Consider the following 26,267-nt stretch of genomic DNA (forward strand, 5'->3'; position numbering starts at 1 on the left):
CAGTCTCCTGACTGAAATCCCGGGCTCCTCCCTCGAGAGAACATTTAAAGCCTCACAGAGCTATTAATTAATTAACCAGAAGTATAGTTGATCTACAATACTGTATTAGTTTCAGATACACAACACAGTGATTCAATATTTTTATAGATTATATTCCATTTAGAGTAATCACAATAAAATAATGGCTATATTTCCCTGTGCTGTTCAATTTATCCTTGCTGCCATTTTACTTTGTACACAGTAGTTTGTCTTTTAATCCCCATCTCACCCCTCCTTCTCCCCACTGGTAGCCACTAATTTGTTCTCTCTGTGAGCCTGTTTCTGTTTTGTCATGTACATTCATTTGTTTTATTTCTTAGATTCCACATGAAAGTGATAACATAAAGTATATGTCTTTTTCAAAGTTACAATTTAAAAAATGCAGTATTGGAGAAAAGTCTAATCTCAGAATTAAAGAACAGGTACTTATTCAGCCTGATCAATTATAAAGTACTAGTAGTAACATTCTTCTTTAAATCCTACCAGGGATGGGGGTACAGAAGAGACAGGTACCAATGAGGCATGTACGTGAGTGAGCAAGTAAACGAACATTCCAGTAGGAGACTGATCCAGTCTTGGGATAACAACAGCAGTAACGATGATAGGAATAATGGCAAAAACACATATAGTGCTTGCTATGCCCTCATTGTTGTACTGTGTCAGTCACTCAAGTCGTGTCCAACTCTTTGTGACCCCATGGACTGCAGCCTGCCAGGCTCCACTCTCCATGGAATTCTCCAGACAAGAATACTGGAGTGGGTTGCCATTCCCTTCTCCATGCTATGTTCCTGGTGCTAGTCTAAAAGCTGTACATACATGTACTCATTTAATTCCCATAGCAACCCTACAAGTCTGGTACTATTATCAACCCGTTTCTTACAAATAAAGAAACTAGAACAGAGGGTTTAAGGGTCTTGCTCAGGGTAACTACTAATTGGTGTCAAAGGTGGGATTCAGACTTTAGGGAGTCTGGTGCTTGAGTCCATGCTCTCAGCCAGCACATTGAAAACAACGGTGGGGGAAGCGGAAAGGTTTAGAAACTTCAGCACATGAAAAAAGTTAAACAAATTATAACAATTTAACATGAGATTTAAGAAAAGTGACTTTCAGTCAAAAGACAATGAAAAGCTACTATGCACTTCTGCAAACTTAAAGGAAAATAAACATTTCCTTAAAGGAGATCAGTCCTGGGTGTTCACTGGAAGGACTGATGTTGAAGCTGAAACTCCAATACTTTGGCCACCACATGTGAAGGGTTGACTCATTGGAAAAGACCCTGATGCTGGGAGGGGTTGGGAGCAGGAGGAGAAGGGGACGACATAGGATGAGATAGCTGGATGGCATCACCGACTCATGGACATGGGTTTGAGTAAACTCCGGGAGTTGGTGATGGACAGGGAGGCCTGGCGTGCTGAGATTCATGGGGTCGCAGAGAGTCGGACACGACTGACTGAATTAACTGAACTGAACTGAACTGAGTTCTGTTAAATACTAAAACAGGTTAGTTAAAGTAGTGGAATCTGCTTCTTTGAAGGTACTTAAAAATGAGACAGATCCACATTTAATGACAGGCAGGCTCTAACAAAAATGTGGGATTAGCTATCTGCCTAAAACTGGCCTAACACAATGAGTTCAAGACGTCTTTTCCCAATGTGCACTTGAATCACCAGTAGTTTCTTTGACACTGAGGCCTTGTGTGACTGATATTATATAATATATAAAAACAGTCAAAAGGAATCTCAGTCTGAAAGCCCAGCAGTGTCACTTCTACTCTGGTTCCTTGTTCCCATCCTTTCTAAGACTTCCGAGGGCTCACAGGTTTGCGGGCTTGCCTACACTCAGGCAGGTTTCCGTGTTCTCATAAAAGCTACTCATTTAAGTGCAATGTTAACGACCTCTGGAAGCCTTCACTTTTTATCTTTTTAGCATACTAGGTACACGTATGCCATCATGAAAATGGACCAATATAATTCTGCTTAAATAAGACTCCAAAGTACAATTTTTACTTTGTAATAAGGAAATCATTTTTCAAAACTAAGGCAATTTCAACTCTCTTGTCTTCCTTTTTAATTATGTCTCTTTCACGGAAATACAAATATTATTCAACCTATTCATTCACAGCAGTAGAACAAAAAGTAACTGACATTATCTTTCCATTTCAGAGTAAGAAAAACTGAATCTCAAAAAGTCTCAAATATCGTTCTAGTGATTTTTCTGCTCCTTAAAAACAGAATCATTAGAAGAAATAGAAAAAATGTCACAGCCAACATGGAAAAGAAGTAATAACACACAATGCTGACATTTATTCTAAAAAGTAACTCACCGGAGTTTCCTTCCTTTGCTGGCTTTTCTATCTACTTTCTTGTGGATTTTGCTTCTTAGCTTCTGGATTGCAAGCCACTGCCTGGAAAATTCACAAGTGACGCTATGTATCATCAACAGAAATAGTTACATGTGTTGACAAATCAGAATTTTTCTCACTGACAACAGTGCATAAAGAAATCATTCAACCTACACCAAGCTCCTCAAGACAGACTGGGGCCAAAGCGACTAATCGATTGAAGAGGATCTGTGCAATGGTGAAAAAACAAATGGCAGCTGGGAATTCTCCAGCAGATTTGGTGAGCAATGCGCCTCAGTGTGTGGAGTCACTGTGACAAGCACTAAATCCACCAGTCTGCAGGGAAACTCGTCAAACTGAGTGTAGCTGCTTGGGTCTGCTGTCGATGTTTAGTTGCACAGCCTATCCTATGACTAATAACGCACCTGCTGTTCGGTTTGAACATGTGAATTCCTTAAATCTAATCTTCCCATTGTTAATACCCAGCTGCTTTTCCTTGTGCTTTCTATTTTTTCCAAGTGTTAAGAATTATCTGCTATTGATACTAGCTTTATAGTCATTTTATTTAATTTTCATTTCAGCCACATTATTTCAGAATCTGTTGCTAAAAGGGAAAGGGCTTCCTCCCTCCCCCCAAAAATAATCTCAATACCAAGAGCCCCCAAATAATCTCAATACCACTGTCATACCTAAAAAAATTTAACTATCAAATATTCAGTCTTTGAATTTTCCAGATTATCTCAATTTTACAGTTGGTTTGTTTGAATCAGGATCCAAACAAGATCCATATATTCGGCAAGTCATTTTAAATTAAAAGAAATTCGTTTTTCAAATAAAGGAAACTGGGCTAAGAAAATCTTCATAAATTGCTTATATGAACAAATGTGGGGGAAAAATGGAGAAACAGCAGCAGCTAGTCATCTTACCTGAATCATATAATGAAAGTTCAACATAAAAAAAAAAAAAAAAATCTAGGGAAATCCAATTACTGTAATCTTAATATAATCTTAATTACCATAATCTATTTTATTGTAAAGTCAGATAGATGTACAATATAATCACCACTTAAATGCAATTTGCTCGATCACATTAAATTTATAGTGAACAGTTCTCTATAGCATTCCAGTGATATACAAAATATTAACATCCTATCCTAAAATTCAAAGGTTTTACTCACATAATATTATTTCATCAGCACGAATTTTTCCTTGTGATCTCTCAGAATGCTGCTCTTCCCCAGAATCCCATTCTGACACCTGCAGCTTTGGTTTCCATTTATGCTCTTGCAACTTACGGCTCATGGCTATTTAAATGTACACTATTCATTAGGTAGCACTTTAAATGTCCTTTTTGTTTTCTAACCACAGGACGAAGCGTACGCACAAGGGTCTTCCTTCACTGTTTTCCATCCTACCCTGACATCTGGGCAGTGCTACATCTAACTGTGAGTTCCACGTCTAACTGTGCAGCAGCTTTCACTGAAGGGGCAGAGGTCTCAATGAGAGCAGACTTACAGAGCGAGGAACCGGCTGTGCCCAGAGCCAGGTCCCAACAGCTGAGAGCACATGTTTTTATCCACTGATCAGAGACTGATACAGATCTAATTGCAATGCAAAGAGCTTAAAATGGACTTTATGAAACAAACCCTAAAATAAACACTTACAGGTAGGTATTTGGTAATGTCTTATTCAAATGGCAGTTATGGCAATGTAGAGGAAACAATTTCCGTCTGTCTAGCTCTCATTATCATGCTTAACTTTTTTTTGCTGGCCACGTCACACAGCTCACAGGATCTCAGTCCCCCAATAAGAAACTGAACCCTGGCCAAGGCAGAGAAAGCCTGGAATCCTAACCACTAGGCCACCAAGGAACTCCCAGCTTTCATAATTATAGAACGAGTTGTTGCCTTGGAAGTAGAATTAAGGGGACTCAGATGGAGAAACTATTACACAGGCTGCCTGTATGAACAGAAAGCCATATCCAAATTACCTTCCCATGGCCACCTGATCATTGGGGTCCAAGGAGCTGGTCTTCCGTTCTATGAGTTCTCGGAGGAGCTACAGGAGAAAAGAAAGCAAGTGACTTATTTATCATCTCCCAGCACCAACTGACTTTAAAAGGGCACAGGAGGAATTCTGAATGGCACAGTGACAGCTCTGAAACTACAATCAATAAGGGACAACCCAGTGACAAGAGCATGACCGAATTCCCATTAACCCTTTCATATTTATATATCTTTAAAAAGGTGGCTATCACAATAACTGGGAGCAAAAGTCCATTTGGAAGACTTATTGTCCTGCAGTTCATCCCAAACGGATCAATGAGTGTGCAACATCCCCTTCGTTGTTTTTATGATGATTTTTGTCCTCCTCATTGATATCAATGGAGAATCTTTAAAAGGTCAGGTGGGAAGGGTTGGGTGGTAAAAAGAAAAATGCATCGGCTTCTCATCCACAGGATAACGGTACGTGTTTAACTTCTGACCTATAACCCCAGCAGTCAGGACGGTCTTCTTTAGGCAAAAAGCTTTTGCTGGATGTAATTGGCCTTTCTGCTCTTGCCTTCCATACCTGATACTCTACCATGCTTACAAATAAATGTCTTAACCATGCATGTCTGCAATGCAGTGCTCAGTTACTAAGTCAGATCTGACTCTTGCAACCCCACAGACTGTAGCCCATCAGGCTCTTCTGTCCATTGGATTTTCCAGGTAAGAACACTGGATCTTCTGAATACTCGAGGGGATCTTCCCGACCCAGGATCAAACCAGCATTTCCGGCACTGCAGGCAGGTTCTGTACCACTGAGCCTCCTGGGAAGCCCAACCATATATGACACCAACACATTTACACATTAATTTTAAGAGGGAACCTAAAGAAAGTTGTTCTCTGAACACAACCCAGATAGCCAGTCTCTCATCGCACACAACTAACTCCATGGGAACTAAACCACTCTCCAACTCTCCTCTTAATCCTGGTTAGTCCCCCGAGTGTAAGCTACGTCTACTTCTCTAGCTCTCACACACACTGAAGAATTTGCATTGGATCTTAAAAACTCTTGGCCAGGAGAAGCAATAGATTTAAAAGTTAGACATTAAAGGAGGAGAATTTTAACTTATAATAATAAAACTAGATTATCATCTCTTCTACACAAGTGCTATGCGCAGGGAAACAGCAACAGAGATTAAAATTCCAAAAATCTTATGAAAGAAATCCTGAAAATAAACCCCTTCCGGCTTGTCACCAGTCAAGAATATAGGTTTGACTTTAAAACTTGTTTCTTCACAAACATAAGTAATTATTTTGTAGGTAAGGCACAGAAGCAACATATATATAGTTCACCAAGTTAAATAGTCGAAGTCTGAGGGGAATAAAGAAGGGATAAATTCCTACAGAAAGCAGTTCACTCTCTAATTGTCATTTGCTTATGTAAGTGGGCACTGGGAGAAGGAAAACAAATTTGTAAAAATATTCATTTCCATATAGGATGAATCTTTATTGCAAAAGGGAAAAGGCAATCTCAATCGCAAATAAAAAAACCCCCTGTGCTGTTTTTTCATTTGCTTATTTTAGACATTATTACCGTGGCAATTATGTTTAAAAATGTGGGGACCGGAGGCCTCTGTTTTATTATCACTGGAAAACAGCAAGCTATTTCTCTGCCCTGTTTATCTGATTGACTCCCAACATCTTTCTGGCAGCCAATCTATCAGTTTATCTCCCCTACTTCATCACAGTCACTTCTGGCAGCTGAATACAAGATCCAAACCCAGTGTTACACGGACGCTTGACACAGGAACCCGTGTAACAGCTACTCTGGGAGCAGCCGCCCTTCAGGCCAAGCCGAAACGGGCTCCGGTTCCTGGTCAACAGCCTGTCAACAGCAAGGCTGCGCAGGCAGCGGGGGACAGGTCAGCAAAAAGAATTTGTCTTAAATAAAGAAGAATAAAAAGGAAGGAAAACGTACTGATGAACCTGCTTGCAGAACAGCAATGGAGATGCAGAGAACTGAGTATGGGGCAGGGTGAGGAGAAGAGGGAGAGGGTGAGATGAACGGAGAGAGCAGTGTGAATTAATGTACATATGTAACCAGATAGCCAATGGGGGTTTGCTCTATGACTCAGGGAACTCACACGGTGCTTAGATGCTCAGTCCTGTCCGACTCTTTGTGACCCCAAGGACTGCAGCCCACCAGCCTCCTCTGTCCATGGGATTCTCCAGGCAAGAACACTGGAGTGGGTTGCCATTTCCTTCTCCAGGGGATCTTCCCAACCCCGGGATTGAACCCAGGTCTCCTGCATTGCAGGCAGATTCTTCACCATCTGAGCCACAAGGGAAGCCCCAGTGGGGCTTATTCTGTAATAACCTAGAGGGGTAGGAATGGGCGGGAGCTGGGAGAGAGATTCAAGAGGAAGGGGACATATGTACACCTATGGTTAATTCATGTTGATGTATGACAGAAATCAAATCAATACTGCAAAGCGATCATCAGTCTATTAAAAATAATATTTTTTTAAAAAGGAAGGAAAATAAATAATGAAATGACTACATCTCATTGCCCTTACCTTGTTCCAGCCACGTAAGAGGGAACAGCCACCATTCCTGGCTTTCCTGGGGCCGTGACAGCCACTGGGAGCTTGGGGAAAACTGCCCCAGCACAATGGGGAAGGCTGGAACAGGACCCCCACGACCGCAGCGGGTGCATGACACACACAGCTATCCCTGCGATTCCAACACCAAGCTGGTGCAGCATTTCCTCTCAAGTACCCTGTCTACTTTACACATTCTAGGTTGCATCTTCATTACCTTGGTGCTTTACACAGCTATTCTTAGTCATTTGTAGTTAGGAAGAGAGTTTTATTGGTCTATCTGGCTGAGTCTAGGTTATTCATTCAATCCGATGAATTCATTCAGTGTGAAAAGATCCTGTTGTGTGCAAGGCAGGAATAAGAAAGCAGCAAGAAAATACAGGTAAATAAACTCTTCTCCTGGCTATTGCCATTTCCCACAGCTCTCACTATCACTAGGCTTAAATTTAATTAGGAATACTGCTTTCCAAAAAGTTGCAGAAAAATGAAGTTTTAGGGGTACTGATGGAAGAATTTAACTTTGCTTCTTTGTTCAATTTTTATGGCTTTACTTACAAACAAACTTTTCCAATAAAATTCAGGTTTCTGTTAGTTACCAGAGGTTTTTATTTCAACAATAATGATACAGCATCTGTAATTTTCTATGTGATCCAGAAAATGGAGAGGTATGTGAAATATTTTTGTTCTAGTCTGTTATAATTCCTCCAGAGAGTCAATTCAGAAACAATTCTCTAGTTCTAGGGGAAAATCTTACATGTGGGTGGGTTCTGTAGTCAGCCCACAAAAACCTATGTGACCCATAACCACATATGCAAGGAATGGCACTGATAGTACTATCAGAATCTAACCAGCAGTTATCATACCCTGTCTGGAAAAAGGTATGCTGGAGTCAGTTAAAAATGGCAGGCTGAACACACTGGTTTATCTCATCTCCCTTCTCAACTCCTCCAAGAGACAGTAGAGGAGGAAAAAAAAAAAAGATGTATTAACCCACAAGAAAAAAAGAGGAAAGGGAGAGCTAATGAGAGTAGATTTTTCACAAAATTCTCCAAGATGGGAGATGAAGGAGCAAAAAGGAAGTTACCGCCCGAGGGCCCACAGGCAATGAAGGCGAGCGTGAAGCGGATCAGGCCGATGGAACCCCTGTTAAGAGAAGCTGAGGGTGGTTCCCCTGGAAGGCGGGGGCAGAACCACGGGCCTTCTGGAGTGTCCACTCAGCCAAGTGACTGCCCCCCGGGAGAAAGGAGGCTCAATTCTCCAGAAAAACGGAGCCACAGAAGCTCCAAACTGAGAGACACGAGGCACAGAAGGCTGACGTCTGAGGCCTTCTGTCTCCCTCCCCACCCTGTGCTCAGGACACTGTGGCCATGCGTTAAGTTCCTAGGCAGGAGAGCAGGGCAGTGTTTTCTGGAGAAACTGCATGGTCATCCCCCTGCTCCCCAGAAAAGGAGACATCCAAGTTCTAAGAACCAAGAGGTGAGTTCTCAGCAAAATTACACACAAAGGAGACATAAAGCCCCGCCCGGGTTTCAGAGATACTTTCCAATGCTGTACTCTGAAACAGGAAGCGACAGCTAAGGGTCCCCAGCATCTGAGGAAAGCCTCAGACACAGACTAAAGGAGACAGGAAAAAAGCGACTCAAGAAAGCAATGCACGGAACAAACAAAACACCCACACACAAAAGAAAGAAAAGAAAGAGAAAAGAACTCACAACTCCTCCTCCTCCTCCTCTCTGAGGACACCCTCAGAGAAGTGAGAGAAAACACACTTCCACAAGAATGGGATGCTATGAGAAAACAGTAAAATGAGAAATTGAACACAAGAAACGTTTAACATTTTCAATAGAAGAACTGGAAGACAAACGTACAAAAATCTCTCAGCAAACAGATAATGTCCCTTGATTATTTGTCAAAGAAGAAAATAACTTAGGGGATAATCCAGGATGTTAAACACCTACCTAACAAAGGTTGGGAGAAAATTATTAAAGAAATAATTATGGAAACCCCCCCTAAATCAAAGGACAGGAATGAACTAATAATCACCACCCAATGCAACCTAGTGCAATGAAGGAAAAAGAATCTTTTATAAGACACATCGTCATGAAATGTGGAACTCCAGAAGCAAAGAGATGATCCTAAAGGGTGAGAGGAAAAATAGGTCACATGTACAGAGGCTGACTGTATGGCCCCATCTACCACAGAGAGTCCTGGCTAAAGTCTCCTGTCCTGCTACTTCTTCAGGCTAGCACCTCAAGGGTCCCGGTCTTGACAAAGAATTATAGTCATCCGAAACATTAAGGAACATAAATCTAAATGGGAGTAGACATCTCAATAGCGATAACAGATGGCAGAGGACAGCAGAGCAAAACCTTCAAAATCCTGAGGAAAATGACTTTCAACCTCAAGTTCCATACACAGCCAAAGCACTAACCAAGGATGAGAGTTCATAAAGCATTTCACACAGGCAAGGACTCAATAATTTACCTTCCACAGGCTCTTTCACAGGAAGATGTGCTTCAGTAAAACGAGAGCATGTGGCCAGAAGGACAAAGACAGGAGATGTCTTTGGAACCCTTTTTTGCACCTGCACTGCTTGGAACAGTAACCACTAACTGGCTTACATCACACCCTCTGTGTGTGTGTGCTCAGTCGTGTCCGACTCTTTCGTGACCCCATGGACTGTAGCCCACCAGGCTCCTCTGTCCGTGGGATTTCCCAGGCAAGAATACTGGAGTGGGTTGCCACTTCCTTCTCCAGGGGATCTTCAGACCCAGGGATTAAACCCATGTCTCCTGCATCTCCTACACTGGCAGGCAGATTATTGACCACTGCGCCACCTTCTCTACCTCCTTGCTAAATCTCAGCTCAATTACCTCCTTCCTCAGGAAAGTCTCTCTTAACTGCAGCCCTCCATACACATTCCTATGATGTTCCTGCTATATTTAATTTACATTTTATTAGTGGAGTACATAATTAATGTCTATTTCCTCCACTAGTTGACTGTCTGCTTCGCAGAAAGCAGAGAATGTAACAGTGTGCTCACCACTCTATCCTGTCCACTGGCCCACTGAAGGAGCTCAATAAATACATATATGCACAGAGTGGGGGAATTGTGTCTGGCAGAAAATATCAAATTTTTATTTACTTTATCACACATACACACAGACACTCCTTTTGTTTTTAAACAAAAGGAATCATACTGTGTAATACCTTGCTTTTAATCCAGAGTACCACTATCTACCTAAGCAATTGGGGAACCTCGTGGTTTTTAATCTCTTGGCACTAGTAATAAAGAACCTGCCTGCCAGTGCAGGAGAAATGAGACATGGGCTCGATCCCTGAGTTGGGGAAGATCCCCTGCAAGAGGGCATGCCAACTCACTCCAGTATTCCTGCCTGGAGAATCCCATGGACAGAGGAGTCTGGCGGGTTACGGTCTACAGGGTCTCCAAGAGTCGGAAAAGACTGAAGTGAATGCACCATTATCAGTACCTCCTCCTCCTCAAACAACATTCTCTTTCTCCCACATCTTGCACAGGGCCTAGAGAACTGTGTGGTTTAAATGCGTGGGAATTACCCTTTTTTTAACCATCCCAAGAGAACCTGAATTTTTTCAAAAACTACTCAATCCAAATGAATGAAAAAATCTCAAAAACACTTCTCATTATTTTACTGTTAAAATGATGTTGATCTTGCCTCTCTCTCAGGTCTCATTTCCCAAGGGAGAGAGCTGGTTCTTCTCATGAAACAAAGAGCAGAACAGGTCTTTTGTTCTTCCTCTAATCACCTCCCCCATGCCCCCTCATATGTGACTCTTTTTCTAGTATCTTCAAGTTGGTCTTTTTACTGCAAGAAAGGTGTACTGACATCTTTGTAATAAAGGAGGGGATTCATTTCATATAGTGTTTTCTATTATCAGTGTTTCTTTTATCGTTTGTCAAATCCCAGTTGCAGGTGCCCATCTCCCATCTTCTAAGATCTAATGATTCTATGTATGAGTTTTCAATTCTGCCCCATGGTTCAACATAACTGTAAACATCGCCCAGGAAGTCCATAAAATGCCACGGCTTTGGAGCCTGACATACCTGGGTTCTGTGCCCTTTATTAGATGCGAAGTTTGGGACAAGTTATTTGACCCCTCTGAGACTTGGTTTCCTCATAATAACTGTACCTCATAAAGTTGATTTACAATCTTAAAAGATGATAAAAGTAAAGCACTTTGCAAAATGCAAGTGTTCAATAAATCAAAATACTGTCGACATCAGATAATGATACTCATAGATAAAGACAGAACTCAATTTGGGACAAAAAGATTCCATAGCTGAATCACCACAGCTGCTAGCAATAACAATGAGCAAAGAAGACAATTCAAAGTTCCTTTCCACTGATTGTCAACAGCGGGTAACAAGTAGGATGCGTAACGAAGGAAAATCAGAATGGAAGGGAGAAAGGGTAAAAAGGACAGAAAAAACTCACAAAAGTAGTAAGTCAACACCTGAAAAGCAGACTGTTATTTGAAGGACTTTTTCCAAACCAAACTATGATTAATTCGGACACAAGTGATCCTCTTCTTTACCATTTATTCTATTAGGACAACTAACTGCGCTTCCCTCTCCAGGACCTGCACCTAGCCCATCACCCTCTGCTCCCGCTGCCACCCCTCCACCTCACCCTGCGCAGCATCCTATCCACCCCCCCTAAGGCCTCGATCAAACACCATCACCTTACCGCAGCCTTCTCTAATTCTCCCAGAACGTTACGAATCTCCCTTCTCCTGAATTCTTTATCACCCCCTCACCGAGCACTCAGGTTGTTTATGGCTCCTTTGCTTGACTATAAGTGTCCTGGGGGCAAGGCACAGTCTCACTCAAAATTCTCTCCTCCCTCAGAACTCTGCACACTGCCTTGCTCACAGTGACTCTTCGACAGAATCTCTGAAAGGAAAGAGTTAAGTTCTCGATCTTTGGATCAAAGATGAAAAGCATCCCACTTCTGCAGCAGCAAGTACAATATTTACAAGAATAATATTAATAACAGGAAAAGAACGGAGGGAAGTCAAAATGGGTGAATAAAAACCCAAGCTCATCTTACTACTGAAGTTCCAGATAACCCACCTTTGGTTACTAAAATCAGAAAAAGTACAGCTCGAGGCGACTGCTGAAAAAGTCAGCCTTAACTCTGCCTCACTGCCCTCGGTCTTTTAAGGATTTGATTAGTTTTTCCACTTTCTGATTCAGCGTTGCCTCGTGCCTCCACTCCACAGCTGGAGCTAAGGCCTGTGATTTGGAGGGGATGATAAATTCATTCGCTGAGGAAATTCACACTGTTTCCTCAGCACAAGTTCTAAAATATTTCGAAGGCCATAATATTTCACCAGGCCTGGCTATTTGGGTTAAAATTTATTAGTCAAAACAGAAAACTTTCTCATCAGACCCCATATATTCCATTAGGCATGATATATGGTGTCTCCCAATGTCTAATTATTAACTAGAAGTGTAAGTAAATCACTACCAGTATTTGGCTCTGATATGTGAAGACAGAGAGAGAATTAGGCAGTTTGACTGCTAAAGAACTTGCTTTTCCTTTCTTTTTCCTATACATAAAAAGAATTTTACAAGGACTAAGTGACTGCATTAAGCCATTCTTCCTAATCTATACCAAAAGGAGCAAGGTACCAGGAGTGCTATTGTTGAGGATTTCCAACAGCACCCATTTCCAGTATTCTGTCTCTTGGTAAACAGACAGATGTCCTGGTGTGTGCTTGTATATATATATATACATACATATGTATATATATACACACACACAAAATAAAAGGTGAGGAAAGGGGTTATACATCCTTTTGGGTACCAGATCAATCACTGACTCTTTTTGGGCATTATATGGCATTCTGTTGTATGATGACACTATGCTACATAACATTTGTATTGAAAGAATGAAGAGGAGGTCATTCAGAACTAGAGACTATTGTGCTAAAAAGGCTCTACAAGGAACCAAGAGGGCAGTGCTAACCTATACTCTGTATTATGTCCTCTAAGGACGAAAAGCCCAGAGGAAACAAACCTCAGCCTCTCCTTCCAGGACTCTCCCTGTAGCCTGCAGACTCCAGTAATTCTCCCCGCACAGACAACAGCCCACTGACCTGCTGCCTTTCAGCGTGCCTCCGCCTCTCCTCAGGTGCTCGCTTATCCCCGTACTCACGGCCTGTGATACCACCGTCCACCAGGATGGCCACTTTCGGTAAACACCCTCAAGTCTGCTGCGTGCTGTCCCTTTGTCACACAGATCCACGGTTCCTCGGGGACTGATGTGCTCTGGAATTCAGAGCTTTTGGGATTTGGGGGAAGGTGATGATACAGAGTAATGTACCATAAATGCCCCAGCAGAGCCTGGGGCAGCACCCCAAAGTCAAACACATCAACACCTCTGCAGCAAAATACATGATTATCCCCACCTAGTGGGATAAGTAAAGCCTTATAGGTTAATACGCAGGCTTCCCTAGTAGTTCAGTTGGTAAATAATCCGCCTGCAGTGGGGGAGATCTAGGTTCAATCCCTGGGTTGGGAAGATCCCCTAGAGAAGGGAAAGGCTGCCCACTCCAATATTCTGGCCTGGAGAATTCTATACAGTCCATGGGGGTCACAAAGAGTCGGACACGACTGAATGACTCTCATTTTCATAGGTTAATACGGCTTCAGAACCATTCAGACATTGCCACCACAATGTTTTGCCAAACGTACAAAAACAAACAAGCACACTACTGTGAGTTTTCGGTGTCAGAGTTGCAGGTGAGGGATTGTGTGCCTGTATTTCTTTGTTAAGTCTCAGTACCTGCATCCATACGGCTGCAATCAGTGGAGAAACAGACAAGGTGGACTGCACTGGTCTCACTCACTTGAAAATCATTTCCACTAACCTTACGAGGGTCTCCAGTGCTCCCAGACAATTACACTCTCCTGCTCTGTTTGCGGACTCTGCTGTACCTTCTCTTTTCTCAAACCTCCAGCCCCTGCACTCAGGTAAGAACCTCACATACTACCCTCCCCATAGCTCCTTGGGAACAAGAGTTCCCACAGTGTCCTCACGCCCGTATGTACACCAGAGCTGTCCATCAGACCAGCCCCTCTCTACCTGCGTACTCAGCAGCAGCCATTATCACCTCCTTCCCGAAACATGCGTGATGCCCTCTACTGGGTCATTTCCATCAGAAAACAGTATACAGGATCCCTGATTGGGGAACTGAGATCCCACATGCAGCTAAGCCCGAGGCCGCGGGCTCTAGAGCCCATGGCTCCACGACGAGAAGCCTGTGTACAGCAACCTAAAAATAAACAAATGGATGACAACAAAAGCAACATACAGAGGACATATGATTTTCATTTCTTTTGGGTGTAAACCTAACAGTAGAATTGCGGGGTCATATGCTAACTCTATGGTTAATGATTTGAGGAACTACCAAACTGTTTTCCATAGAGGCAGCACCAATTTATATTTCTACCAACAGTGTATGAGGGTTCCAAATTCTCCATATCCTCCCCAAACTTGATCTATCTTTTTTGATCATAGCTATCCTAGTGATCAAAGTAGTAGTCATTGTGGTTCTGATTTGTATTTCCCTAAAGACTAATGACGGTAAGCATCTTACTGGTCATTTAAATATCTTCCTTGGAGAAATGTTTATTCAGATCATTTGCCATTTTTTAGTAGGTTATTTGCTTTTATTATTGAGTTTAAGAGTTCTTTATATATTCTAGATACCAGTCCTTTATCAGATATACAATTTGAAAATATTTTCTCCCACTCTGTGGGTCTTTTCACTTTCCTGGTAGGACCTTTGGCAGCTCAAAAGTTTTCAATTTCGATGAAGTCCAACATATCTGTTCTTTATTCTGTTTTGTCACTTGTGCTTTTGTTGTCATATTTAAGAAACTATTTCCTAACCCAAAGTCATGAAGATTTACTCCTGTGTTTTTCTATAAAAGTTTTATAGTTTTGGCTCTTGTATGTAGGTGCTTGATCAACTTAGAGTTAATCTTCGTGTAGGAATGATAGAGGGCTCTGACTTCACTCTTCTACAAGTGGGTATCCAGTGTCCTAGCGTTATTTGTTGTAAAGACTTCTCACCGCTGTCTTGGCATCCCTTGTCGAAAATCAATTGACCATAACTGTAAAGGTTTATTTCTGAATTCTCAGTTGTATTCTATTGATCTATATGCCTAACCTTAAACCAGTACCACAACATCTTGATTACTATAGCTTTGTAATAAGTTTTGAAATTAGGAACTATGAGTCCTCCAACTTTGATCTTTTTCAAGATTGTTTTGGCTATCCTGGGTCTTTTGTATTTCCATATCAATTTTAGGATCTGCTCATCACTTTCAGCAGAAAGATAGCTGGGATTTTGATAGAGATTGTGTTGAATCTGTATATCAATTGAGGAGTACTGTCATCTTAACAATACTTAAGTCTTCTAATCCATAAATTAGAATTCTTCTAATTCATGAAATGGGATGGCTTTCCATTTATTTAGGTCTTTTGAAATTTCTTTCAGCAATGTTTATACGTTTCTGCATACAGGTCTTTTGGGCTTCACAGGTAAGCACCAATGGTAAAGAATCTGCCTGCCAATGCAGGAGATGCAAGAGACACAGGTTCAGTCTCCGGGTTGGGAAGATCCCCCGGAGTAGGAAATGCCAACCTGCTCCAGTATTCTTGCCTGGAAACATTCCATGGACAGAGGAGCCTGGTAGGCTACAGTCCATGGGGTCACAAAGAGTTGGACATGACTGAGCGCACACACACACACAATATAAGTCTTTTACCTCCTTGGTTAAATCTACTCTCAGGTATTTTCCTCTTCTGGATGCTACTGTAAATGGAATAGCTTCCTAACTTTTCAGATTGCTTACTGCTGGTATATAGAAACAGCTGATTTTTGTGTGCTCATTTGTATCCTGCAATTTACAATCTAGTAGTTTTCTGGTGGCTTCTTTGGGATTTCTATATATAGGATCATGCCAACTGCAAATAAGAGATACTTTTACTTCTTTTTTTCCAACTTAGATGCTTTTTATTTCTTTCTGTCTAACTGCCCTTGCTAAAACCTCCAGTACAATGTTGAATATTAGTGGCAAGAGCGTCCTTGCCTTATTTCTAATCTTTGGGGAAAGTTTTCTGTCTTTTACCACTGAATAGGATGTTAGTCATGGATTTTCACAGATGTTCTTTACTAGGTAAGGAATTCTTTTCTATCGCTATTTGTTGAGTGTTCATGATGAAAGGGTGTCAAACATTTTTCTGCATATATTGAGATGATCACTTTTTTGGCCCTTATTATCTGATTACATTAATTGATTTTTAAAACAATCTTGCATTCCTGGGCTAAATACCACTTAGTTATGGTATATAATTTTTTTTTTGTGGAGGGGTGGGGGGGCTTTCCTGGTGGCTCAGACAGTAAAGAATTCGCCTGCAATGCGCGAGACCCGGGTTCGATCCCTGGGTTGGGAGGATCCACTGGAGGAAGGCATAAGCAACCCAATCCAGTATTCTTGCTAATGTGTTACTGGAGAGAGTTTGCTAATAGATTGTTGACTTTTGTATCTCTATTCATTAGAGATATTGGTCAGTAGTTTTCTTTCCCTGAGATATTTTTGCCTGGTTTTGGTATCAGGATGACACTGGATTTCCTCCTTCTTGAATCACGTTGCTATGAAACCTGGGAAATCACTCTTCCTTTATTTTCTCTCACCTTCTCCAACATCTATGCTAGATCCTCTTCATCTTCCCAACCTCAAAATGTTGAACGCCCCAGGACATGGGCTTTGAATCTCTTTCTCTTTTTCTCTCCACTTTCAATCCCTAGGTGATCTCATCCTATCTCATGGTATTAAATACAATCTATATGCTGCTGACTCTCAGGTTCATCCCTTCAGTTCAGACCTCTCCATGAACTCCAAAATTATACACATAACTACTTCTTCAACAATTCCCTATGAATGCTTGAGTGATATCTTAATATAACCAATTTGGAATCAAAATAATTAAAGTCAGCACAGGTCAATGGGGTCGGGGTGGGGCAGGAGGTGGAATCTAGTATAACCGAAGCTGAGTTCCAGATTTCTTCTCTGAACTAGCTTCTCTCACTGTTTGTTCCCAGTTCAGTAAATAGCAACTTCATCCATCCAACTGCTCAGACCAAAAACCCTAAAGACATCCTGGATCCCCCTCTTTCCACACTCCACACAATCCATCAGCAAAACCCATCAGTTCGACTTTCAGCATAAATTCAGAGTCCAGCCACTTGTCAACACTCCCTCTAAAACATCTCAGTCCCACCTACCACCATCTCTTGCCTGGACTATCATGAGAGCCTCCTGTTTCCTGTTTGCGACTCTGCCTCCTTAGAATTTATTCTCAACACATCAGAGTGATGCTTCAAAAATATTAGTCCAATCATGTGACTCCTCCATTCAAAACTCTCCAGTGGCTTCCCAGTGAAAGCCAAAGCCTTAGGGTGGCCTACAAGCTCCTTCAGGACCTGGCCTCCCATTACGGCTCTGACTTCCTCTCCTATCCCACTCCTTCTCACCGACCCCACCCTGGGGGTACTGGCCTCCCTGATTTCCTAGAACACGCTAGCCTCAGCAGGGCCTTGGAGACTTTGCACTTGCCATTCCCTTTCCCCCCAAAATTTTCACGGTCTGCTGTGCACTGCCCTCAGGGCTCTGCTCAAGTATCACTCAATCTCCTGACCATCCTGCCCGAAACAGTAACCATCCTGTCCCCCTAGGCCCCTTCACCCATACCCAGTGTTATTGTTTTCCAGAGCAGTATCATCATATCTCTAAGCTAGAATGAATGCTCGTGAGGGCAGGCCTTTGCTTTGTTCCAGCCCCTCACAGAGCTCCACTAGACCTCCACTAGACCTCTCTGTGATGGTGTGTGTGTGTGTGCTCAGTCCTGTCTGACTCTTTGTGACCCCCACGGACGTAGCCTGCCAGGATCCGATGTCCATGGGATTTCCCAGGCAAGAATACTAGAGTGGGTTGGCATTTCCTTCTCCTGGGGCACTTCCTGACCCAGGGATTGAACCCAAGTCTCTTGTATTGGCAGGTGGGTTCTTTACCACTGAGCCACCTGGGAAGCCTCAGTGATGATGGAAATGTTTGATATTTGCATTGTCCGGTACAACAGCCCCTAGCACATGCAGCTTCAGCTCTTGATATGTGACTAGCATGACTGACAGACTGAATTTTCAACTTTATTTTAATTAATTAGCTGCAACTGAAATTTAAATAGCTACATATGGCCAGCAGCTACTGCATCAGATAGCACAGCCTAGAACAACAGTTACTCGATAAATAGTTGATACTCACATATTTGCTGAATCAATTAATGGAAGGAAGAAAGAAATCTGAAGACTTTTCTTCTCCTTAACTTTTTATAACAGAAAATTTAAAAAAAATACACAAAGGTAGGCTACGGCAAAATGAACCTTTAAATACCCATCGCCAACCTGAATGCTCTCCCCTCCACCCCTCCACACCCCCAGCTGGGAGCAGGAAGGTTTTATTATTACTTGCTGTAAGCAAGGGGAAGACCAGGGATCTTTCCCAAAGCAGTATCTCCCTGAAGGGTCCTCTAACCTGAAATAAGTTTCAGTGGATATCGACTTCGCAATACTGGCTTCTAAAAATCACTAAATTCTTGGAAAATAGTGAGTTTATAATATTATTCAGAATTTATATCTAACAGCATGTTTCAGGGTCTTTTACAAGTTACTGAGATATGACTTTAGGAATTAGGATTCTGTTGAGAGAAAAACCCATGTGCCAACAAGTATGTGATAAGATATCACAATGGAACTACATGGTTTTGTTTTGTTTTGTTTAAATATTATTTATTTATTTGGTTGTGCCAGGTCTTAGCAGTGGCATGAAGGATTTTTAGTTGTGGAATGTGAACTCTTAGTTCGGCATGCAGGATCTAGTTCCCTGACCAGGGATCAAACCCAGGCCCCCTGCATTGGGAGCTCAGTCTTAGCTACATGTATGTTTTCATATTAAGCACCTGATTGCTCTCGTGCACCATTTATTTTCTTCATTTAAATTTTATTAAAGTCATACTCTGAAAGAGGAGCTATGTGACTACAAAATTGAGAACTTTGCTCTTGTTAGGACTCCCCCTGGTGGTTCAGACCTTAAAGAATCCACCTGCAGTGCAGGAGACCCAGGTTCGATCCCTGGGTTGGGAAGATCCCCTTGAGAAGGGAATGGCTACCCACTCTTGTATTCTTGCCTGCAGAATTCTATGGACAAGAGGAACCTGGTGGGCTACAGCCCATGGGGTCGTAAAGAGTCAGACATGACTGAGTGACTAACACTTTCACTTTTGCTCTCATTAGATGACACAAATTCCTCAGGTAGGAGTTTAACTTATTAGTCTTTGTAAAACTAGCATCTGGTATAGCAATTATTGAATGAAGCACATAATCGCATGAAAGTGACATGTGTGAACTGTCACAGTACAAACATATACCCTGGATCTTCAATTTCCTAAACAGTTAGGAATCTGAAAAGAAAATGCTCAAATGGACTTTTAAGAGTGTCAGGTCAAAAGGCAGCGTAATATGCTAGAAAGTCAGGGACTTCGCTGGTGGTCAAGAATCTGCCTGCCAATTCAAGGGACACAGGTTCAATCCCCGGTTGGGGAAGATCCCACATGCCTCCGAGCAACTAAACTCATGTGGCACAACTACTGAGCCTGCATGCTGCAACTACTGAAGCCCCCACACCTAGATCCCAGCGCCCCACAACTGGAGGAGCCGCTGCAATGAGAAGCCCATGCACCGCAACCAAGGCCCGGGGCAGCCATACACAAGTAAGTAACTAAACAAAAAAATCAAACGTGGGACAAGAGCACCTGGATTTCAGTGTCTAAAGATGAGATGATCCTACCCTAGTCCCCTAGGCTCTAGGCTGTATAAAAACAGTTTGGAATGGACAATTTTCAGCAACACTATCTAACTTCAGAGCAATTAGGTTCTATGCTAGATCTACAATACCCACAACTTCTAAAGCTGTTTATTAACTTCCCCTTTTATGCTAAGTCACTGATCCTATAATTTACTTTTAAAGTAAAGCTTTAAGGAGCTACATACACTGAATGTAATTTAAAAACAAGACAACACCAGGCCCAGATTGGTGAATGGGTGGTGCCCCCTTTCTAAAGTGCCAAACTCTTCACTGGGGTCTACTCAAACACGGCTGGAATCCTGTGCCTAACTGACACTTAACCAGCTGACACTGGGTTGAACACTGTATTAGTATAGAAAAGGCAATTTTGGCCACATATTTGCCTAGTAAACTACCATGGGACTACCTGCATTTGAAAAGTTTCTTTGATGGTTTGAGGCTAATTCTTCTTTCTTTCCTAGATGGCTCCATCAAATGGAGCCTGTTTTAGGTTTTGTTCTGAGGTTTTACCTTTGTCTACACGAAGCAGTAGAACCAAAGTCATGCTCCGGTGTATTTTTAAAGCAAGAGAACTGAAAGAAATGAGGGCCAGTCGTGTGTGCCTTCCCTTGATGCTGCTGTTTGATGAAATTTCTCGACCTTGCATTTAAAATGTGGCTTTTGTGTGTGCAGGCTCCATAATAGCAAGCCCAAGCTAGCTATCAAATGCCGATATTGATACTATCTTTGGGACTAAACACTGACAGACAGACAATGGCAACACAGAAACTAGAATATATCTCAAAAAAAATTATTGCATAGATTCAAAACATAATCTTGTAATTATTAAAACTGGGGTTTAATTAGACGCTGATATTGGTTTGGGGTTTGTTTTTTTAACTCCTTTATCACGTCTTAAGAAACCTAACCGATTAACTCTCTGCTTTAACTTCAGCCATAATATCAATTTTCAAAATTATGCACTTCATATATACACCCTCTCTAAAGTCACCAAGAAGATATACATGTAATAAATTTTATCAAACTTTTAAGAAACACTAGCCACATCTCAAATAGCAGCAACATCTCAAACTAAAAATGAAATACTGCTCTGAACAGAATGGATCTGTTTTCCAGCAACAAATTAAAAGGAGTCGGTTCAAATCAAACTTTAAAGCACATTCTCAGCCACCAACTGAACCACTGGAAAGACACACGCCAACAAAAACACTGTATGGCCGTTAACGACAAGAATGGCATTATATATCCCTTATTCACACTACAATCTAAATGCACACAATTAAAGCCACCCCATCAGCCGTCCATATTAATCACTCACCAATTTAATTAAAGTAAACCACCCTGTCAGAAAACTTGCCTCTTCTCTATTTCTTAACATTATTGACTTCTAATAGTTCACCGAATTAGTAATTACTTGTTTATGATATTATCAAATGTCTTAGACACAAATGTCCAGCATGTGGCAGGGTCAGCTATAGACATGTCCTGATGGCAGATGAAAGGAGAAATTTAACCCATCAAAGTGGTCATCAAAAGAACAGAACCTATTATGCTTTTCTCTAGACGCTCTTGGTTAAATTCAAAGTGACAGGACAAACCAGATCAAAACCAAACAGAGTTAGATGCAACATATAAAATCCTAATGAACCCTCAGAAATCCAGGTATTGACCTGTCAATATCTAAGCTCAATTAGTTCTTTCAGAGCAAAATACCTCACGAGGTGACAACAAACTAGTTTGAGGTCTCGGCTATGAAAAGAACAAACCCAGTCACTTGCCGGTGCACCACCATCACCGAGCCCACGTTCCAGAGGGCTGAAGCTGAAGCCTGCACACTCAAGAGCCTGTGCTCCCCACCAGGAGAAGCCACCGCAAGGAGCCCACACACCACAACTAGAGAGCGGCTCCCGCTCACCGCAACTAGAGAAAGCCTGTGGGCAGCAATAGTTAATTAAAAAAAAAAAAATTTTTTTTTAATGCTTTTAAAAAACCCAGTCACTTTACAGTCACTTTATTGCTAAGTGCAGTCATAGCCCAACCTGGAGATCCTGGGAGGATGAAATGAAGACGTGAGTCAAGTACCTGCCCACTCAGTCCAGGAGCTAGCATGTTATTAGTGCTCAGTAAACATCAGTCCTTCCTCTGTTCTTTGAGAACTCCGGCCTATTGAGTCAAAAATCAACTTTAAGTGGCAATATAGACAACACACCTTAAAAACACTTAATGTCAAAAAAAAAGTAGCAAATGGGATCATGAAAATGAACAACAGACACTGAAAACATGGCTCCTCCTTCATGGTCATTTGCAACCTTCGTATTTTGTGAAATAATCTCTAGGGATGAGATCTAACAACAACTGAGCCAGATGCGAACTGATCCCACCAGCGAGTGAGAACTCAGTAACGTTTGAAGCCTAAGAACAGTTTCCCTCCTAAAATCACCACCGCTGGGCACACTCTGGGCTTTCAACAACTCCAAACAAACCAGCAACACAACCAGAAGGCTAATTTTTTTCATTAGAATTGTTAAGAAACCAGGAGTTCAATAAATCATTTGCCTTCAAAGGAAAAAAAAAATTACTTTCTAGCACAACATAATGTTTCTTCTGGTTCTAAGAAAATGAAGCTCAGTTATTTACAAAATGAAAAGTGTTAATACTATAGTGAAGTCTCCCTGTAGCTCACAAATGAAGTATTTAAGAAACAAAGGTATGGGAAGAACAGGGTGTGGCCTAAAAAATCTTGAATCAAGTACTAGTATGTGACTTTCAGGAAGTTACTTAATGTCTCAGGGACTCATTATTGTGAGGTTCTTTTCAGCTCAAAAAAAAGCACCATTACAGTATCTGATACTCTCCAGTCCTCTCCCCACTCCATATGTATTTGTTTAAACAAACAAATACACACTCACATGTACATTTATTAAATATCATAGGCATATTTTTGAAGTTGCAGTGATTTAAGGCCCATTATGAAACAAAAGACAGTGAGTGTGTATGTGTTGCGTGTTCTGACCCTGAACACCATTCTCAGTGGTGAGGGCATTTACACAGCCTCGTGACACATGACTTAACCAAGTAAGCCTTTAAACCCTTACAATGAAACATTAAAATTCAATGTGGCTATAATCTCTTCCTTACAAAACATGGACCCAAAGAGTCTGGCTTCAAAGATGGTTAAAAAAAAAAAAGGGCGAAATGTTATTATATTCACCACCAAGCTCTTCCAAACAACCTACCCCATCAAAAAACACAAATGAAAACTCACAGGCCCATTGTAATACATTGTACCACTTCTGAATGCAACACTTAGCTCAGGCTTACTACCCTGACAAATAAAGGAAAGCACTTTATGAAGCCAGTTTAATTGGGAGGTGACAGAAAACATACAGCCATTTTCTTTAGCCTTATCATTGAATTGGCTTCAGCTCCAATCTCTGGCAAATCCCACTCAACAGAAGAAATTAACCAGGTCAGCAGAACAGGTGCTACGTTGTGTCTGTCAAGGGCCTGGCATCACCACAATTACTTGCACACAATGAAGTGGTAATCTTTACAGATCATCTCTCCCAAGAAGCATATTGGGGGAGGGGGAGGAAAACGGAAGGGAGGCGGGGGTGGGGGGAGGGGAAGTGGGGGGTAGTGGGAAGAAGAGGAATAGGAGGCAAAGAGAAAAGGCAAGAAAAGAAAATGAATGTGCAGCTGCCTGGCGGCTCAGCAGATGTCGACTGTGATGTACGAGGCTGGGATAAGCTGTCGTAGCCTGCTGCCAAAGAGTGGTAAGTGATTAAAGCCTGCACACTTCTAAGCACCATATTTAGAATCTGCGGGGTTTCAAGCCTTGCACCCATTCCTTGCTGTGCTGCCAGATGTTGGCAACTGGTCCAGTTCCTACTGGCTGTGCGTGGATGGCGGCAGTTGGTGCGGCAGCAAAGCAATCTGGAATGCTTCCGGAGATGCCGTACATTAACAAGTGTCACCCATCATTCACCTTTACAGAAGGCTGAAACAACTCCAATTTGCTGCCACTTCCCTCTTGGGAAACAGCCAAGATAAAGTTGTGCCTGGCAGCCCCATTTGTTTCACTCAGGTGTTTCAGCTGCCTCGCTGACCTCTATTAGTTTAAGTTTTAATTTAGATTAACCCCAGCACCCCAATTAACCAGCAAGGGGAAAAGCGAAGATGTGACTAGTCATAACTGAAATCAGAATTTATCGAAGTTAAAATTATTAATTGGGATGAAGAGCCAATCAAGTAATGCTATTTCTTTTTAAGCAGACCTCCAGGCCAAAAAAAAAAAAATCTTTCAGACTAAGGATTGCCAGTGGAAGCAGCTTCCCCCAGTAATTTCAGTTTATTTCATTAGGCCTATTTAATTTATGATGCACTTTCTATCGAACAATGTACACTTCAATTAATGAAGACTAGAACATTCTGGATTGTCTCCCATGATCTCACACACTCACACAGCATTAGTATCCCATGTCGGGTACTCTCTCAGACATTCTAGAGCAAAATAGAGTTCCCCACTCTTCTGACAAACGGACATAATAACAGAAAAGAAAGGAAAAAAGAAACAAGACCTCTGACTGGGAACACCTGGGGCCACACACCAATCCTCTTGCCTCCATCCTCTCATCATTCCTTTTAAGACTCACAGCAATAATTTTATGGAGCATCAGAGTGAACAGCAAGATTAATTTTAAAAAATCTCTTTTTTAGGGCAAAACCAGAGGTATCCTCAACACAGAATCACTTTTTCTACTTTCTTCACAGTATAATTTTCCTATGTTCCTTCCTTCGTACTTCCATATACTACATAGGACTGGCATTACGGCTACACCTCCAGCAAGCATTCGTAAAGTCTTCCATAAAAGTTAACAAAGATCACCGTGACAAATGACCCAACCAAAACTGAACAGCATCCTGGCTCTCCAGAGCTAGAGAGGGGACAACCTACAGCACGTTTCATTAAGATGCGTGACTGATAAAAGAGACCTGGGATTAGAGGAAATTATTTTAGTTCTTTAGAATAGCCCAGATGTTTAGTCTACCTTGACGGTACAACCATCAAGTACATCAAGTTGATTCTGAGTACATGTTCAGAAACCCTGTCTGACTCTATCCTTCCAAAGTAAGATAGCTACCTTTAGGTCAGAGAATTCTATCAGGTGTCTTAAAATGCTAAAGCCTGATTTATAACAAAAAAAGAGTGTAAAAATCATACCTGGTGATAAAAGTCATCATCATCAAAGATTTCTTCATCCAAGTCCTTCAGGTGGGCATTGGCAGGGGCCTCAGGAAGGATCTCCTACATCAAAGAGAAGGAAAGAGTGAATCCCAATGAAGTTACCAAAGTAATGCAGTGACCATAAATAATGTGTAGAACAGTAAATGCATTATCTTCCTTAAGATATAAAGAGCTCTTAAAATTAAAGAACAAAAATAATGCCCTTAAAAAATGGGCAAAACATTAATATGCCCTTGACAGAAAAAAACACAAATACTCAATGGTTACATGAAAATATATTTAATCTCATTCTATTACATGCAAATTGAGATGAAAAAACATCATTTTTCACCTCTAAAACAGGCAATCTTCAGTAATGGAAAACACAGTAGCCTTTTTGAAGCAATTTTACATCTATCTAAAGTGCATATTCTCCTTAACATTTCCACTTTAAGAAGTGTATCCACATGTTCACATAAAAACAAAAATATATAAATGCTCAGGAATGTTTCTTATAGCACTGTTTCTAAAACTAGAGAAAACATAAATATCCACTGTTCAAACAAATTATAGTACACATCCATACAATAGAATACTCTAGCCATTAGAAAAAATGAGGTAGATCTCTATGTAACAGCCTGGAAAAATATCTAGAATCATTTAGAAAGCTATAAGATTTTATATATAATTTATATATTTATACACATATATATATCCATCCCATTTAGTTAAAAAAAATAGACAATCTTTTTTTGTTTTTTTGGCCATGCCGTGCAGGCTATGTGGGATCTTAGTTCCCCAACCAGGGATCAAACCCATGCCCACTGCATTGGGAGCATGGGATCTTAACCACTGGGCCAACAGGAAAGTTCCAAATACCGTATTTTTATGAATGCATATATGTTACATATGTGTGTGTCTGTGTAGAAAATACCTAAAAGCTTGTTACAACTACGAACATTGGTTAAACCTGATGAGTAGAATTTTCAGACTAAGGGAATTTTACTTTTCATTTTAAATTCTTCTGAACTTAAGAAATACATATTAAGTATATATTTCTACTATAAACAAAAGAGTTTCATTTAGACAGAAGAATC

The 26,267-nt window shown here is 41.3% G+C and overlaps 1 protein-coding gene across 2 annotated transcripts in view; it reads right to left on the reverse strand.

Moving 5' to 3' along the window:
* AATF (apoptosis antagonizing transcription factor) overlaps positions 1–26,267 on the reverse strand; it is a 100,692-nt gene that overhangs the window by 31,389 nt on the left and 43,036 nt on the right. For both annotated transcript variants that reach the window (XR_010659633.1, XM_065909140.1), the window contains exons 8-10: positions 25,168–25,251; positions 4,370–4,437; positions 2,363–2,443 (exon numbers count right to left, since the gene is read on the reverse strand). Coding sequence is in view for 1 of the 2 variants with exons in the window: in XM_065909140.1 (XP_065765212.1) it covers positions 2,363–2,443; positions 4,370–4,437; positions 25,168–25,251 (233 nt within the window). In the remaining variant the exon portion in view is untranslated. The remainder of the gene's footprint in view (positions 1–2,362; positions 2,444–4,369; positions 4,438–25,167; positions 25,252–26,267) is intronic.

The sequence above is a fragment of the Muntiacus reevesi genome, chromosome 18, assembly GCF_963930625.1.
Source record: "Muntiacus reevesi chromosome 18, mMunRee1.1, whole genome shotgun sequence".
Lineage (NCBI taxonomy): Eukaryota > Metazoa > Chordata > Mammalia > Artiodactyla > Cervidae > Muntiacus > Muntiacus reevesi.